The sequence below is a fragment of the Cervus canadensis genome, chromosome 8 (genome assembly GCF_019320065.1).
Source record: "Cervus canadensis isolate Bull #8, Minnesota chromosome 8, ASM1932006v1, whole genome shotgun sequence".
NCBI lineage: Eukaryota > Metazoa > Chordata > Mammalia > Artiodactyla > Cervidae > Cervus > Cervus canadensis.
In genome coordinates this window covers 6,508,789-6,525,516 of record NC_057393.1, presented here as the reverse complement: position 1 = coordinate 6,525,516, position 16,728 = coordinate 6,508,789, and the positions used below count along the sequence as shown (strand labels likewise).

The 16,728-nt window shown below is 47.6% G+C and overlaps 1 protein-coding gene across 1 annotated transcript in view; it reads right to left on the bottom strand.

The window, feature by feature from the left end:
- ADAM12 (ADAM metallopeptidase domain 12) overlaps window positions 1-16,728 on the bottom strand; it is a 143,727-nt gene that overhangs the window by 22,776 nt on the left and 104,223 nt on the right. Inside the window, exons 15-18 of the mRNA XM_043475108.1 lie at window positions 14,182-14,290; window positions 10,327-10,462; window positions 9,618-9,726; window positions 7,335-7,514 (exon numbers count right to left, since the gene is read on the bottom strand). Coding sequence (XP_043331043.1) covers window positions 7,335-7,514; window positions 9,618-9,726; window positions 10,327-10,462; window positions 14,182-14,290 — 534 coding nt within the window. The remainder of the gene's footprint in view (window positions 1-7,334; window positions 7,515-9,617; window positions 9,727-10,326; window positions 10,463-14,181; window positions 14,291-16,728) is intronic.

Here is a 16,728-nt window from a genome sequence, read left to right as displayed (position 1 = left end):
AACTTTTCCCAGGAAATGAAGGGCTTAAAAAAATAAAGCAATCCCAGTAGGGTCACACATCAGCCATCAGCATGTACAGTTCAAATGCCGTTTTATGGAGCAAACCTTAAAAAAATTACAGCTAAGTGCTAAGTGATGCTTTCATGAGGTTTTTACTCGTTTGAAGGATGGCCCATCTATGGATTGAAGGTGCCACTTATACTCCCATTAGAATCATGGCACATTGCAATCTGACAGCAGAAAATTGCATTTCGATCTACTTCTCAGCACAGACTTCTCTAGATATAATTCTGTGAGCGGAGAAATCTATTTCTTAGATGTGACATTGAACAGGCTCTTTATTTAAACTCTAGACGAGTGAATTAAGCCTATTAGTCATAATAAAGTGCATAAAGGATCTCAGTTTGCTACAGCCTAGAAATCTAATGAAACTCCAGAGTTTGCCCCCCAGCCTGTCCCTCGTCTCAGCGGGGAACACATTTAGGCGCCCTGGGGGTTAGCAGGTAAGACAATCACCCAAGTGTCCTCACAGGTCCTCATCTCTCGAACCACACCTGTTTTTTAAATTCATCTTCAGTGACTTGAGACCCTCTCCTGGGTGATGGTATGACACTCCACCCACGCCCAGGTGCTGTCTGTGTCCGGGCGCTGTGCCCACTGCCTCCCACCCTGGGCTCCCCCAGGCTGGATCCTCTCCCGGGAGCTCAGGACTGAGCCTGCGGGGAGTGTCCTCTCCCCTGAACACGTGCCCCTGGTGTAACCACAGCCTCTCCTTCATCTGCCGACCACCCTGAGGCCCACACCCGGCTGCAGTGGTCCGCGCCCCGCGCTGAGGTTCCAGAGTGGCAGGGAGTCGGCAGGCAGAAAAGGAAAACATAAAACTCCGGGTCAGATGTTACTTCTCCTGGAGTCTCTGGCTCACCTGGGGCCTCTCGGGGCCCTTCCCTCGTGGAAGTCAAGTCAGTTGACTTTACAGATGATGTCTGGGGTCAGGGCAAGGAATCCTTTCACGCTACAAAGCACAGCTCATGAGCTCATGGACGCAGTCTCTCCCCCTGCCTGGCTGGGAGTCAGAGCTCAAGCCTGCCACCCGAAGACACACTTCCAGAATTCTGCTCAAGACATATGCTCCTCTTTAATATATATTACTTTAACACGATCGTACAGTAAAGGATTTTTCTGGGGTGCAAGGTTGTATGTTTTGAACACTTTTGTAATCCAGGGTAAAAAACCACCTAAAATATCTTAAGATTAACCACAAATAGGAGGAAACAGAACAGGCTCCATTTGAAAGCAGGACTCCGTCTTGGGCCAGACTGTGGACTTTGAGCTCTATGCCCAGTATCTATGGAAACACCATGCCAACTGGAAAACCAGGCCCCCTGGAGGAAAGAGCCCCAGGGCTCGTACCTAGACTCTCCGTGCCTAAAAGAATACCCTAATTATCTGTGTAACCAGATAGAATCATAAATTCTATTATGGAGTATGACCACAGGCCTGTGGCTAATTGTCCACTGTTAACTACCTAGGCTTAAGGCATATGAATCATGGGTTAACTTTGACTGCATCTTTCTTTTCCTTTGTTCAGACTCGTTTCAGGGAATTTGGGGAGGTGGGTTTGGGCACGTACATTTAGGGTATATAAGGTTTTCACAAAAACTGGTCGGGGTCCTTGGCTAAGAGGAGACTCTGCCTTGGGCCTGCCGGTGTTATAAACTGCACTCCACTATCTGCACTGTCCTTCTGAGTGAGTTTGTTCCCGGAACGCGGGGCTACAACATCATCAGAAAGCCGCCCCAAGCCCTCTGGGATCCTTTGGTAGCCACTCCTGGAACTTGCCCTGTTTTTCTTTCCTCCTTTTTCTCTTCCAGAATCTGAGATGAACTCGATGCAGTGCTGTCCCTGGGGCCTCTGAAGTGGCCTGTGAGCTGGCAGGGGCGCTGGTTTGTCTGATCTCCTCACTGACGAGGCTGTTCCTGGTGACTTGTGAACATAACATGCCAGGCAGAGCAGGGCCAGGACTGTGCCAGGCAGAACAACGCTATTCTATCAGGCTCCCTGCCCGCGCACAGTTATACGTGACCACACACCCCTGTGTGTGACTTCTTATTTTTTTTTCCATCATTTTTAGAGCCTTTTTGCAAGCCCACACTTTGCCTTTCATGCTCAGGCTGCGTTTCGGGAGAACTTGGCAGCAGTCAGCTAAAAGCCAGATGAATATACTGAATGCTTTTCCTCTCAAAGAGCTGACAGGATGAAAAGGAAATGAAAGTCCGCTTCCTCGATCAAGGCCGAGGAGTTAGTTTGAGAAGCTTGAGCTGCAAGGCTCATTTCCCTGAGAAGGAAATGGTAGCCCAGAAAGGCCCATCTGTGGACAAGAGAGTTGATTCAACTGTCCTTGAGTTTTAAAGATCACACAGAACACTTGATGGCAAGATGGAGCATTTTCTGTGAAGAATGAACTCACCCTTCAGACGTGAGGTCAACCACTATTGTGGTGTTTACGAAAGCGTTTTCCTTCTGCGAAGTGTGGGTGGTAAGCCTGGATGGATGAGGCAGGGTTAGCCACTGAGCGTGTGTCTGTCGCGTCCTGGGGGACAGGGCATGGGTAACGCTAGAGTACCAAGGGTCAGTGGATTCGATCTGTGCCGCCAAACAAGAACCACCTCCAAGAGGCACCGCACCTGCATGGGATTAATGCCGGTCCCCTCGGTGTGATGAGAAAGCGCGAGCCTAATCCAGATCATATGTCTCGGAAAAGCTCCAGACAGACCCCAGCCTGGAGAAATGTGGATTTTTTCAGCTACTAATGTTTAAAGGGTAACATTTCCTTAGTTTCATAAAACAGAATGAAGGCCTTTTTTGAGGCCTGCTTTAAAGGAAATCTTGACGGCATCATCACTTCTGTAGGCACTCACTGCTGGTAGGAAAAAAAGACACCAGCAAGTAAAAATATCTTTTCTTGTTAGTGAGAGTCCCAGTGTCACATGGTACACAGGTGAGCTACTTAAAGGGAGGCAGGGAAAGCCTCAGGACAAGAGAATCCTTGGAGAAGAGGCTGATGGGTTCTGTGAATTTCTGAAATTTGCGTATGAAGTATTGCGTCTGGGTGCATTTTCGAGGGTTCATAGACTTGATCAGATTCTCGAAAAAAAATCCATATGCCCAGAGAAGTTTAGAAAGTACCCATCCCTTCCACTAATGTAAATCTAAGACAGGTTAAAAAAATGAATGTAAAGTACCATCAACGGGCAACAAAATGAACAAGAAGTTACAGGTGGATCTCGATTGATTGAAATGCGAGAGAACTTTGTAAGCACAAAAGGAATAGGAGGATTCATCAAGGATTAATAAATACTCAAAACTGGAATTTTTATACCAAAAAAAAAAAACCCAGCATAAATAAAACCGAAAGGCAAACTAGGGAGATGTTTACAGTAAATTACTGGAAATAGGTAAGTATTCTCAGCCTATTAAGAAAATGAACTCGAACAAATAAGGAAGAAAAATTCTCAAATAGAGAAAAACAGGCAAAGCATGGGAACAGACAACTCACAGAACAAATATAGTTAATAGCAGCTGTGTGCTGGAGCCGGCCACTACCAGCGCATACCGGCTGATTCTCTGCTCCTGATTCAGAGACATCACCTCAATAACCTGAAATTGATCATGGTGGAGTTTTTACAGCAGAGAAATCACCTACAAATCAAGGCTTTTTTTTTTTTTCCTTTGGACAGTCAATTTACCAGCACACTTTGTTAATAGATATACAAAAAGCAGTTCAAATGTACCGGCAGTCAAAGAAATGCAGAGAGAAATGAGGTCTGGATGAGATGAAATAAGCACATTTCACCCTATTCCTCCTGCAAATTACAACATAAAAGTCTGGAGAGAGTCCATAAAGCAACCGACAGACATTCTGAAAGATCGAGAGAAGCAAATGGACTGGCTAGGGATCTCAGAGGGCTTCCCAAGTGGCTCAGTGGTAAAGAACCTGCCTGCCAAGGCAGGAGACACAGGAGACGCAGTTTCGATCCCTGGGTCTGGAAGATCCCCTGGAGGAGGAGCATGGCAACCCACTCTAGTATTCTTGCCTGGAGAATCCCATGGACAGAGCAGCCTGGTGGGTTACAGTCCATGGGGTAACAGTCAGACACGACTTAGTGACCAAACAACAAGAGGGACCTCCGAACTCAAGGAGCTGCCCAGAAGTGAGTCCTTGTTTTGTCCGTTTCCCCCTTCTTTATATCTTGGCCTGGGCCCTGGAGAGGTGCTCCCCCAATCTGAAAATGCCAATAGCATCAGACTGAGAAAACCAAAAAAGGCCCCAGGAGAGCCTATCTTTAGCTAAAAGAACAGGAGACGCATGAGCCAGTAAGAGATACATTGTGGCCATACCTGACCTAACTCTACCTCCCTGTGAAACTAGAAAGAAGCCATGCCCTGCTCTCCCCACTGGGTACCACATCCTGGACATGGCCCAGCCCTGTTATCCATCCCTCCCTACAGTAACAGGCCTCATCTCTTCCCTGGAACAAAGCCTGTGGATGGAACTTTCCAGTGGATTTCTTATCACCACGAAGATCAGAAGGAAGCAACCCAGAATTCTATATCTATGGAAAATACTTTTCAGTAATGAGAGTGAAACAGACATGTTCAGAGGAAGGAAAACTAAGAGAATTTTGCACCAGCAGACCTGTTCTAATGGAATAAAAGAAATGTTTTCAGATAGGAAGGAAACGATAACAGAAAGAATCCTGGAACATCAGAAGTGAAGAAAGAACAGGAGGAGGAACGATATGAGTAGGTACTGCAAACCATTCTTCTTAAGTTTAAAAAATGATGCTTGGTGGTTAAAAGCAAAAATGACAACATCTAAAGTGGTCTCACTACATAAAGGTAACGCTGAAGGCATCCATATCACCAAGGGGGAGGAATAAAGGGAAGGAAAAGATGGTAAAGCTTTACCTTCCACTTGAAGTGATAAAATATTGATCCTAGTAGACTGTGATACATTATGTACATACAATGTAATCTTTAGAGCAGCGGTTTTCAATTAGGGGTGATTTTGTCTCCTAGGAGACATCTGGCAATGTTTAGAGGTATGATTACACATGCTACTGCCATCTACAGCTGGTAGAAAGCAAGATGCTGCTAAACAGTCTATGATACACTGGACAGTCTGATACAACAGTCTTCCAGCCCAAAATGTCAACGATGCTGAGGCTGAGAAGCTCTGCCCTTAGGCAGTCAGACAAAAAAGTACAGACTTCTCTCATAAACACTACAGATGAATCAACATGGAAGAGTGAAAAATGTTTAACAAACCTCCAGGAAGTCAGGAAAGAGGAGCATGATAAAAACATTAAAATGGTAGACTTCAATTCTGTCAATAATTATATTAAAAGTAAATGGTCTATACACACCAGTTAAAAGCCAGTGACTGACAGAACGGATGAAAAATACATGACTATACGCTGTTTCTCAGAAACTCATTTCAAGTAAAATGACATAAGTAAAAGTAAAGAGATGGAAAAACACATTCCTTGCAAACCCCAGTCAAAAGAAAACTGAGCAAATGTATTAATGTGAGATAAAATAGATCTCAGAACAAAGTCACCAGAGCCAGAGAAGGACATTTGTTGTTGTTTAGTTGCTAGGCCACATCCAACTCTTTTGCGACCCCATGGACTTCAGCTGGCCAGGCTCCTCTGTCCATGGGATTCTCCAGGCAAGAATACTGGGGTGAGTTGCCAGTTCCTTCTCTAGGGGGTCTTCCTAATCCAGGGATTGAACCCACGTCTACTGCATCTCCTGCACTGGCAGATGGATTCTTTACCACTGAGCTACCAGGGAAGCCCAAAGTGAAGGACGTTACATCATGATAAAAGGGTCGGTTCACCAAGAAGACACAACAATCCAGATTGTTTTGTACCACAAACAACAGAGCTTCAAAACACAGGAAGTAAAAACTGATGGCTGAAAAGAGACACATTTATAGTTGGAAACATCAACATCCCTTTCAGTAATTTATAGAACTACTAGATGGAAAAAGCTATTTTATGTATCAAATGGGCAAAGCTTTGAAATAGTAATACTTAATACCTAGCAAAGTAATGGTGAGACAGATGCTCTGTACTAGTATGGGAACATAAGAGCATGTCAGTCTTGAAAAATATTTATATACATTAAGAGGCTTAAAATGGTTATACCATTTTTCTTACCAGTTATACATTTTCTTACAATGTATATCTTTGTGCTTTGCGTTTGGTTTTTACTTTTGGGCCCACCTCAAGTTTCCTGTCACACAAACAGAAACCGTTACTTCCAACAGTATAAAAATGAGATCGTACACATAAAGTATGTTATATACTCTTACAACTGGTGTGCAGAAACTAAATCAGTGGTAAAGATTTCTGTAAATAATTTTTGAAGGTGAAAAATGGTAAGAAAGTAGGCCCATTACCATTCCTATCTCCCAATGAGTTGGATCTTTGCATCAGGTGGCCAAAGTATCAGGAATCTTATTGCATTTATTGTAAATATCTGTTTTATTGGTCAAGCTGAATTATTCACAGTGCCACCTGTCGTTCTCCAAAATGTCATAGTATATAGGTCCCCAACCTCTGGGATCTAATGCCTGATGATCTGAGGTGAAGGTGATATGACAATAATAGAAATCAAGTGCACAACAAATGTAATGCACTTGAATCATTCAGAAACCATCCTCTCTACCCCTCATCCATGGAAAAACTGCCTTCCATGAAACCAGACCCTGGAGACTGTTGGTATAGATGACAAGTTGAATGGGCACCCTCACTATTCTGAATAGAAGAGATAAAAATATTCCTAAGAGGACTTCCTTGGCAGTCCAGTGGTTAAGAATCTGCCTGCCAACTCAGGGCACAAAGGTGTGATCCCTGGTCCAAGAAGATTCCACATGCCTCAGAGCAACTCCGCCTGTGCGTCACACCTACTGAGCCCACGCCCTAGACCCTATGCTCTGCAACAAGAGAAGCCATCACAGCCATCACAGTGAGAAGTCCGCACGCTGCAACTAGAGAAAGCCCACGCGTAGCAACGAAGACCTAGAGCAACCAAAAATACATTAAAAAATCCCTCAGAATAACTAAACTATACTGCACCACAACTATGCCCCAGACACTGTACTAAATGCTTCCCATGGATGATCTCCTTTACCCATGTCAGGAGCTGAGTTAACTCTGTTTTATACAGGCGCCGAGAACTTAAGCAACTTGTCCAAGTTCAGACACTAGCAAGTAGCAGAGTCCGGATTCCAAGCACCTCCATCAGGTTAAGCGCTGACGGCGTACCTGGGCCTGTCTGAGTGCAGGGTTGGCCGGCAGGGGTCTGGCAGGGACGCAGGGCACACGAGGAGCCTGGTGCAGGGGTGGGAGCCCTCGCTGCGGGGAACTCGGCCGAGGGGCGTCGAGGGCTTTGAGGGGTCTGCTGACGTCCACGTGCAGACACGGCGGCACTCTCCGGGGGTGGTCCTGCGGGGTCAGAGAAAAGAGCCACGACGGGATGGTTACTGGGTGACCCCTGGAGGGATAGCGCTAACTCCTCTGCTAAAGCTGCGGGGGGAAGGGGCTGGAGCAAGGGCGAGAAATCAAGGGGTTACAGGAAAGGGAATGTATTATTATTTACGTAAACAATTCTAACGGAAGCACCCTTCTCCACCCCCAACTCTGAACCCCTGGGGACTGACTTTTTCCTTAAGCTTTAATTTCTTTATTGAGATAGTTGCTTTTCAATGTTGTGCTAGTTTTCACTGTACAGCAAGGTGAACCAGCTATACGCATACCTATATCCCCTCTTTTTTAAAAAAAAATTATTTCCTTCTCATTTAGCTCTGGGATTGATTTCTACTTGAATTTTTAAAAACTGGATTAATTAATTAGGTAGGTGCAAGGCAACTCAGGAAGTGCCAGCACGTATAAAGACACAGACCAGCAATTCAGGAAATTCAAAGGACTTTGTGAAAATGAGATGCAGTTCAATGTTCACAAGGAATGAGGACAGAGGAAGGAGGAGCATCGGAGATCCTGGAAGCCAGGGGCGGAGCTGGGGGCTGGGCCTGGAGGAACACTGCCCATTCGGTGGCCTTGTTTTTAGTGACAGATGAGAATGGATACAGCGTGAGCCTCACACACCTGCCCCTCCCTGCCTCCCGCTTTTATTCCTTTCTCTCTAAAAACAGCTTTACTGAGGTTTAATTGAATGTTAGTTGCAGTCAATATTTAAAATGTACATTTGGTAAATTTCACACCCATGAAACCATCACAATAGGCGAAACAATGAACCTACCCATTGCCATCATGAGCTATGTCTAATTTTCACTAGTTCTTTGACTTGTGAAGTCCTTCCCTCCCCTTTTCCCAGTAATTATTGACACAATTTCAGTCATTATAAATTGGTTTTCATTTTCTAGAATTTTATATAAATGGAATCATTGTTTTTGGTCTGGCTTCTTTCACTCGGCATGATTATTTTGAGATGTATCCAAGATGTGTGTATCAATAGTTCATTTTGTCTTATTCTGAATAGCATCCCACTGTGTAAATATAATAAAATGTGTTTACCCTCCTGCCTGTTGATTGGTGTTTGGGTCATTTCTGGTTTTTGGTCCTTCAAAATAAAGCTGCATCTTTGTCTCTTACAACTAAAGCTGCTTTTCCCTCATGTCCCATGGTTGGGGGTAGAAAGTGGCAATACTTATTAGGGATGGCTTCTCTTTAGAACCCAACTCTCTACACTTTTTGGATTGAGGGAGATAAAAGAGATTTTTCTTTCTTTTTATTTTTTTGCTTACTGAATACCTGATAATAATTTTAAAAATCATTTGTCTTTTATTGACACTAACATTGTTCCCTGCTACATTCTGGACTTTTGTTGAATGAGTTCAATATTCAGGAATTCTTGTAGATATATCAGAAACACTTGGTGGGGGAAACTAAATATCAGAGTGAATGCTAGTCAACATTCACCAGGGCAGCAGGAAAGTTAAGAGACAGCAGGCAGTGGGAGGCCCTTTAAGGATCCAGCTCTTTGAAGCTGTGGGTTGGACAGAGCTTCCACAGTCCATGCATGTTTTGCTTGGTTGGAGCAAAACGGGCCCAATCAAGGGCTCAGAGTAATGCTTAGAAATAGTCTGGGAATAACTTTTGAAATACTCTGGGACTAACTTAGAAAAGTCCTAACTCTTAGAAATACCCTCAGTGTGACCCTTAGAAGTACCCTGGGAGTAGCAGGGAGCCACAGAAGCCCCCCAAGCCCAGCCCATGGCACCCTCGCATCACAGCAGGGGTCCAGCGTCAGGACCCGGCCTGAGGTCCCCCATGGAGTCCGGCCGCCTGAGTGAATGCGGGGTGATGACCAAGACCAGGACCCTCCCGGGATGTGGGCCCAGTGGAATCCGGCAGCCTGAGCCTCTCCCAGCCCCAACCGTCCCCTCGGGGAGCCTCTGTTGTCCCGAGGGGGCTGACCCAGTGCTTTTCAGGAAGAGTCTCGGGGTCGAGTCCTGCTCAATTTCTTGTTGAAAAACCCGCGTCCTCACGCACGCACACACTCACCTCTCGCGTCTGTGGGAAACTCACCTTAGGTGTGCTGGACGGTGGCGGCTTCCTCATCGGGCCTTTGCTGAGATGGGTGAGGTGGGTCTGGCCGGGCTGGGAGCCCCTGGGTGGCCGGGAAGGGCGCACGCACCTGCAAGGCAACCCCAGACACGCCACTGAGGGGCGCCGCAACCTTTGCCTGACTCGACTTTCCCTGTTCCGTTCACAGTAACGCTCAAAACACACTCACTTCTTTTAACTCAGTGTGGTAACCATGCAAGAGAAAAGAATTAATCTCTTACAGGACTAAAATATAAATACTGAGTTCTTTCCCTCAGAGCCATTATTCTGTTACACTAGTTCTTGCAATGCATAGAAAAACAGCTCTGTGACACCTGGGAAACGTTTGCAACGTTTCCCAGCTAAAATGCTGGCATTTTAGCAACATCTTGGAATATACTCGGATCAAAAGCTACTCCAGCTGATAAAAGTTTTAATATTCCCTGTCTTATAAAAACTACCAAGGTTAGGGTGGGGAAAAACACACCAGTGGAAGTCATCAACACCCTGCTTACTTATGTAATAAACAGCCAATAGTTTGAGGGGAAAGTGAAGGGAGCAGCTGGTCTGGAAGAAATGTTAAAACAACCAAACCAACAGAAAATCTGACCCCTTCTTTGCTAAGGAAACACAGTGATAAGCAGTTCTTTCCAATGCCATTTCTTGAAAAGATGACCCCGACCCAGGGTACCTTAGCTTTTCAATGGTGTTTTTTTTATCTGTAAACAGCAGTCGTATCAACGTCTTCCTTTTGAGGTAAACCACACATCCAGCAGCAAGAAGACAGAGGATGGTGACCAGAATTCCTATCGTTAAACCCTGGTTATCTGAAACAAAGCACATTCGACTCAGAGGAGGAGGCAGTTATAGTGAAATATGGGGAGTACGAAATTGTGACATTTATGGCAAAATGAACTTGGAAGAAAAGAACAGAAATGCAGTGAGTGAATCCTTGAATGGTGTACGGATAAATTAGCCTTACTTTAAAGGTCGTGTTTGAGGTGCAGTCTGCCTTGCTATCATTCATTTCTGACAAGTCTGGGACTTGCTAAAGGGGAATATAATCTGGCAGGTGGGACCACAGCTCTGGCCACATGGGCCCCCGAGCATGCCAACGGCAGGGGAACGGTGGTCAGAGAAAATAACAGGGAGCTGTCACTAGAATCCCATCAGAACCAAACTGGAGTGAAGTCAAAGTGTTAGTCGCTCAGTCGTGTCTGACTCTGCAATCCCATGGACTGTAGCCCGCCAGGCTCCTCTGTCCGTGGAATTCTCCAGGCAAGAATACTGGAGTGGGTAGCCATTTCCTTCTCTGGGGATGTTACCAACCTAGGGATCGAATCTGGGTCTCTTGCATTGCAGGCAGATTTTTTTTTTTCAACCATTAGAACCACCAAGTGGTCCTCAAATTGAAGTCTTCCCAGCCCCAATGACACTCCTTCAGTCTCTTTCCTTCTCTCATTCTTGAGGGTTGGAATCTGTTTTACTTTTTTTTTTTGAAGTTTTTTAGACCAAGATCTTACTTCTGGCTATCATCAAATTGGATAGTGAAAAAGAAAACTCTGTTTAAATGAAACGCCCTTGGATTTTGTTTTGTTGTGTTAGGGACTTAAAACACAGCCTGTGGGGGGCAAACTGCTGTCTCTGGGAGGATGCTGTTTACTTTCTCGAAGGAAAGATCCCCTTTTCTGTGACTTGATCCCATTTTGTTTAGTACAGAGACTCTAAGATTCCTCAAGGACGCAGAAAGGAAGGGAAAATCAAGCCGTCGAGTTGGTTTGACTGCAGCTGTGGCCAAGGGCTGTCTGTGGAGGGCTCTGGGCACCAGGAGTTGGGGGTTCACCAGGGCTGTGGGCTCCTTGAGAGCGCAGGTCTCAACTCACCGGCCTGTTCTCCCACCAGCGGCCAGAGTCTGTGTCGCTCGCTAGGTGCCCCGCAGTCTTTCTGGGCTGCAGCTGACGGCCGTGGTGGTGGCTTCCGTCACCCGGGCTCTCCCACCTCCGACCAGAGAAGCCGCTCCCACCCCGGGGGAGAAAGACTTCACACCCTGTTTCTGGACTTTGTCCTCAACTGACAAGTCCTACCAAGGCTGTGCCTTTAGGGAGACAATCAACAGAAGACTGTCTCGATTCTCTTGTTCAGTGTTACTGGAAAAGCCTTGCTCTGGTTTCCTGGCCAACACGGGCCTCTTTTGAGACTGAGCTGGCAGTCAAGGGGTCTCTGGTTAGGGTCCTATTGTGCTTTAACACAGCTTATTAAAAAGGCTTCCTTGTCCTTCACCATCTCCCGGAGGTGACTCAAACTCATGTGCCTTGAGTCGGCGATGCCATCCAAGCATCTCATCCTCTGTCATCCCCTTCTCCTCCTGCCTTCAATCCTTCCCAGCATCAGGGTCTTTTTCAATGAGTTGGCTCTTCTCATCAGGTGGCAAAGGATTGGAGTATAGTTTCTAGTTTCTTCAAATCAAATCCCTAAGTCTTCAACTGATCAGTTATTAAACACTGACAGAAGCAGCTGGCTCCTGGCAGATGCTGGGGAGATACTGGCTTCAGGAACTTCTGAGCCCTGGTCTCGTGGGTGGCTGCATTGAAGAGTAAGACCCATGGTGTGGCCTTCCCTGTATAACCCTTGGCCGGCTTCTCAAGGCCCCTCTTTTGCAGGTGTTTTGGGGGTAAGAGATTAAACCTATTTTCTTCTATGAAATGATGGCAACAGTGGATGGGTTTGGCTCTTCAGTTGTTTTCATTTAAAAAATATTCTTACCTGGTACAATGAAGAGCTAGTGACTCAGTGGGTTCCCCATGTTTTGGCAACTCCCAACCCTGAGACTCCCCGGTGTCCACACCAAAAAGACACTCAGGTCATGTGGCCTGTCTCCCACCATCTTCTGCAATTCCTTGAACATCTGGCTCACTTGAATGTGGATGGAACAGGTGGCAGGGTTTCTGATGCATTAAAAACCAAAACCCCACTGTTTTTGAACAATAAACTCTTAATGGCCAATTAGAAAACTAAGTTGCAGCTGAGAGGCCAGCCATCAAGGCATGGGCGGCAGTGAGGAACAGGGAGGCTGGGCCAGACCCAGCTCATTATCCCCTGGGATGGACATGCACTGAGAGAAGAGACCTGGAGGCCCTCTGACCTCCTGCTGTGGGGCCAGGCTCAGAGCGCGGGCCCCTGGGCACCCTTGGAAGCGGCGCGGAGACTTGTCCACCTTTTAGTACGGGGATGACCAGAAGTTCCCTTCCCTTCCTCATGACACGACACTGCTTCTCCAGATGTGCCTGCTTGGAGGGTCTCTCCTACCTGGCCCTGCAGAGCAGTGTTATGTCTGTTGTCATGGAAACGCTGGCCAAGCCACAGATTCAACCCCGCCCATCACTGCAAGACGCATGACTTCTTCCATCAGCCACTGATGGGGTGCCCTGGGGGCGCAGGTGGGTGCCAAGGTGGCAACACAAGTGTGTTTGGGCAATTCCTGCCCACCCCCCCCCCACCCCCGACTTCCCAGCGGGGCTCATGGTGGGCTCTCTGCACCACTGGACTTGCTGCTTCCACTTCAAAGGGGGCGTCACCCTGACGTGCCCCTTCACTGGCTGCCTATCTCTCAGAGAAGACGGTCCTGCACTAGGAGACCACTTATCATCTCTGGGGAGAAAGAACTGACGATCCCAGCGCAGCCGCCCTTGGGGGCCTCTACATGGGTAGACCTCTGTCTCAGTCTTAGCTGTGTGACTTTGTGAAAGTTACTTAACTTCTCTGAGCTTCAGGTCCTTTGTATGCAAAGAAAGAAGAAGAAGAAGAATGCCGACTTTTGTAAGGATTCAATTAATGCCTGCAAAACGTGAAGCCTGGTGCCCGCAGGGAACAGCAGCTCAGCAAAGGTGACTGCTGGGCTGGGACCAGTCCCTTTGTGAAGAGGATGGCATCTTTCTAGTAAGAGCTTTAAAAGGCACTTGACTTCACAGCTCTCGGCCTCAGTAAACAAGGCTGGCCTTGACCAAGCATTTGATCCTCTGACCATGAGGTGCACACCCTCTTGGCAGTCTGTGGTAGGATGACCTTAACTGAGAAATGTCACAGGCTTTGTATGTGCTCAGTCACTCAGTCATGTCCGACTCTTTGTGATCCCGTGGACTGTAGCCCGCCAGGCTCCACTGTCCATGGGATTCTCCAGGTGAGAATACTGGAGTGGGTGGCCATTTCCTTCTCCAGGGGATCTTCCCGACCCAGGGATCAAACCTGTATCTCCTGCATTGGCAGGCGGATTCTTGACCACTAGCGCCAGCTGGGAAGCCCAGCAACCTCAGCCTCTGAGCAAAGCCGAGCAAGGAGTCTCTGCAAAGATCAGGGAAGGACGAGAGAGGGTCTGGAAACAGGGGCCTCAGCCTGTGGGGTCCCCAGGTCCCCACTGGGTTTCCAGCCGTGCACCCACCCGAGGGCTGGCGGGTCCTCTGTGCTGCCTGCAATGGTCCCCCAGGGGCCTGGCTTCCCGCTGCCCCTCGGGAGCGCGGCCCACTCCCCGGGACGCGCTGTCACCACTAACCTGCTTGCCGGACGGGGCCGCTGTCTGTGCTCCCTCCGAAGCCAAACCTGTCACAGAAGGGAGGCGCCCAGTGGGGCTCGCAGTGGCAGTTCTTCCTGTTGTTGCACACCTTTTGGGCAGCGGGGGACAAAGACACCAAGAGGGAGGCAGGTTAGGACGTGCCTCCAATCTGGGGTGGCGCCAAGCCTCTGAGCCCTAACTGAGCCCCATAGTGAAGCAAAGGCCCTGTGGTCAGCGCCCCCACCACACGGATGCAGCCAGACTCTGGACACACCACTGCGAAGATCCACCCTGCACCCAGCACCACACCAGCGAGTCAAGAGCCTGAGGCTGCAAATGTAACAGAATGTGCTGTTGTTACATCAGCAGCTATTGAGAGAAAGATGGAGACCATCCAGGCTCACCGGCTCCCTCCCACCTCTTTTTCTTCTCAATTTCCTGGTCCCTCTTTTTAGATCCAGGAAACCCTCCCAATCTGGCTGAGATGAGAAGATCTCTCAGTAGTGAGGAAGGGACCCTGCTGCTGGGACATGGAATCCATGCCCTTGGGCATCAAGGGTCTGACAACCCTGGGCACCTTCAGACAGGGTACTTGGGGAGGCTGGTGACTCGGGTCCCCCAGCAGTCTGACGGCCAGGCCTCCTGCTCCCTGATGTCCACAAGGTACCGCCTCCCCAAGTTTGCTCCGATTCCCTCAGCAGTGGAGGTCTGGTCCCAGCTCCTACCCCTGAGTGGTGGACACAGCCAGCAGTGAACTGTGCCCTGGTGAAATAAGAGGATGATGCCTCTGATCCCATGGGAAAGGGCTGCCCAAGAAGGTGGGACGGGTGGCTTTGCTCTTGGTGGGTCCTGAGGATCCACAGAGGGGTCCACACTTGCTCATCCTGTGGCCCAGGGTGACTGACGGTGGCTGTTGCCACCTGTGATGACGTTCTACTTGTTACTGGTATGTATTGTTGTACATGGAACTGACTAGACTACTACAGGAACCAGTGGAAAATCATCATGAAAACAAGAGGGAATCCTTTCTAGAAAGACAATGAGACTGAATGCTTTGGGAATGCGGGATGATGGGTAAGGCCCGAGAAACAACTTTGGACAAATTTGGAATGGGAAGGACAACTGAAAAATGATCGGGAAAAGCTGCAAAAGAAAGGACTCCTCATTCAGGTTGCTCGTGAGTGTCTCAGTTTCCCTTGCACTTAGAGAAGCAGACGACACATTGTGGATGGTCTGCTTTGGGTGGTTCTGTGTAAGAAGTCAGGGCTGAGCTCCCATCCTGCAGGCTTCAGCCCCACGTCAAAATACTGCTGGATGGGGCCAAACACACACTTCTATGTTTTTAAGGCGCAAGAAATGTTTGGGGTGTATATCTCGTTTGTGATGTTTCCCAGGTTGTGATGAATCAACCATAGTCAACATCAACAAACCCAGATGCTTCCAACAAGAAGGCCTACAGTCAGGAAAGCCTGCGATAAGTGAGAAAGTACGTTTCTGTGAAGCTCACATGAAGCTGAGTTAACTGTCATTAGCACCGCCCAGGCTGCCTGGAGTCTGAGTGTCCTGCCGTTTCCCCAGAGACCCTGCGGCTGGGGCGCCACCCCTGGGATTCAGGCACCATCTCCTGCTGTGAACCACAGTCAGGGGCCTCTTGACAGCTTGTGGCAGAGAGATCATTGCCCCCCCACCCCCAGAGGGGCTGCTGGTGAGCCTGGCCTCACTAAGGAAAGGGTTGGGGTCTAGCTGTTACTTGTTCCCAAGTCACAGCAGCTGCTCAACCCCCAGGGGATGTGGGCCTTTCCTCTCCAGCGGGTAGATGGGACGCCAGGGATGTTGGAGGGTCAGGAGTCCAGGGTCCCTGATCCAGCATTGCTACTAACTGGGCACCTAAGCTTGGACGTGTCACTACCCCACGTGGGTCTGGACTCCATCATCAGTCAGATAATGAGGTTGCACTAGATCATTCCTTCCAGTCATTAGGAAGAAGTCTATGATCCAATGAAGACATGAAAAGACTGTGTTTTATACTGACAGTTCGCTACGCTCACCACCAACAAACCCATCTGAGGTGACCCTGCAATCCCTCACGGTTACAGCACAAAAGCAATCTTACGCAAACCTCCATAATTCTATGTTAGAATCATCAGCAAGTGTCTGCAAGTTTTAAAAATAGAATTTGGAGCACCATTTCTGCAGAAAAGGCTTTAGAAAAACAAATGAACCATTGGCATAGCTAATCAAGATTAATATGATTCCATTGGAAATAATTAAGCCCATCAGGAAAAATAAATTAGGTTTTGAACAATTAGAATCCTCCCCTCCCCCAAATCCTCTGAACTAAAACAACAAGCCTTCTTTAGTTGAAACCCACTGCATGTGATTTCAAGAACATGTGGTCAATATGTGCTGTCTTGTTTATTTTAATTGCTTTTGGAAATATTTCAGTTCAGACACATATTCTGAATCTTGGTTGTAAGAGAGACAGCTCCATTTGAAACGCTAATGAAAAACTCTTCATGAAGGAAGGTTAGTGTTAAAATTACTTTG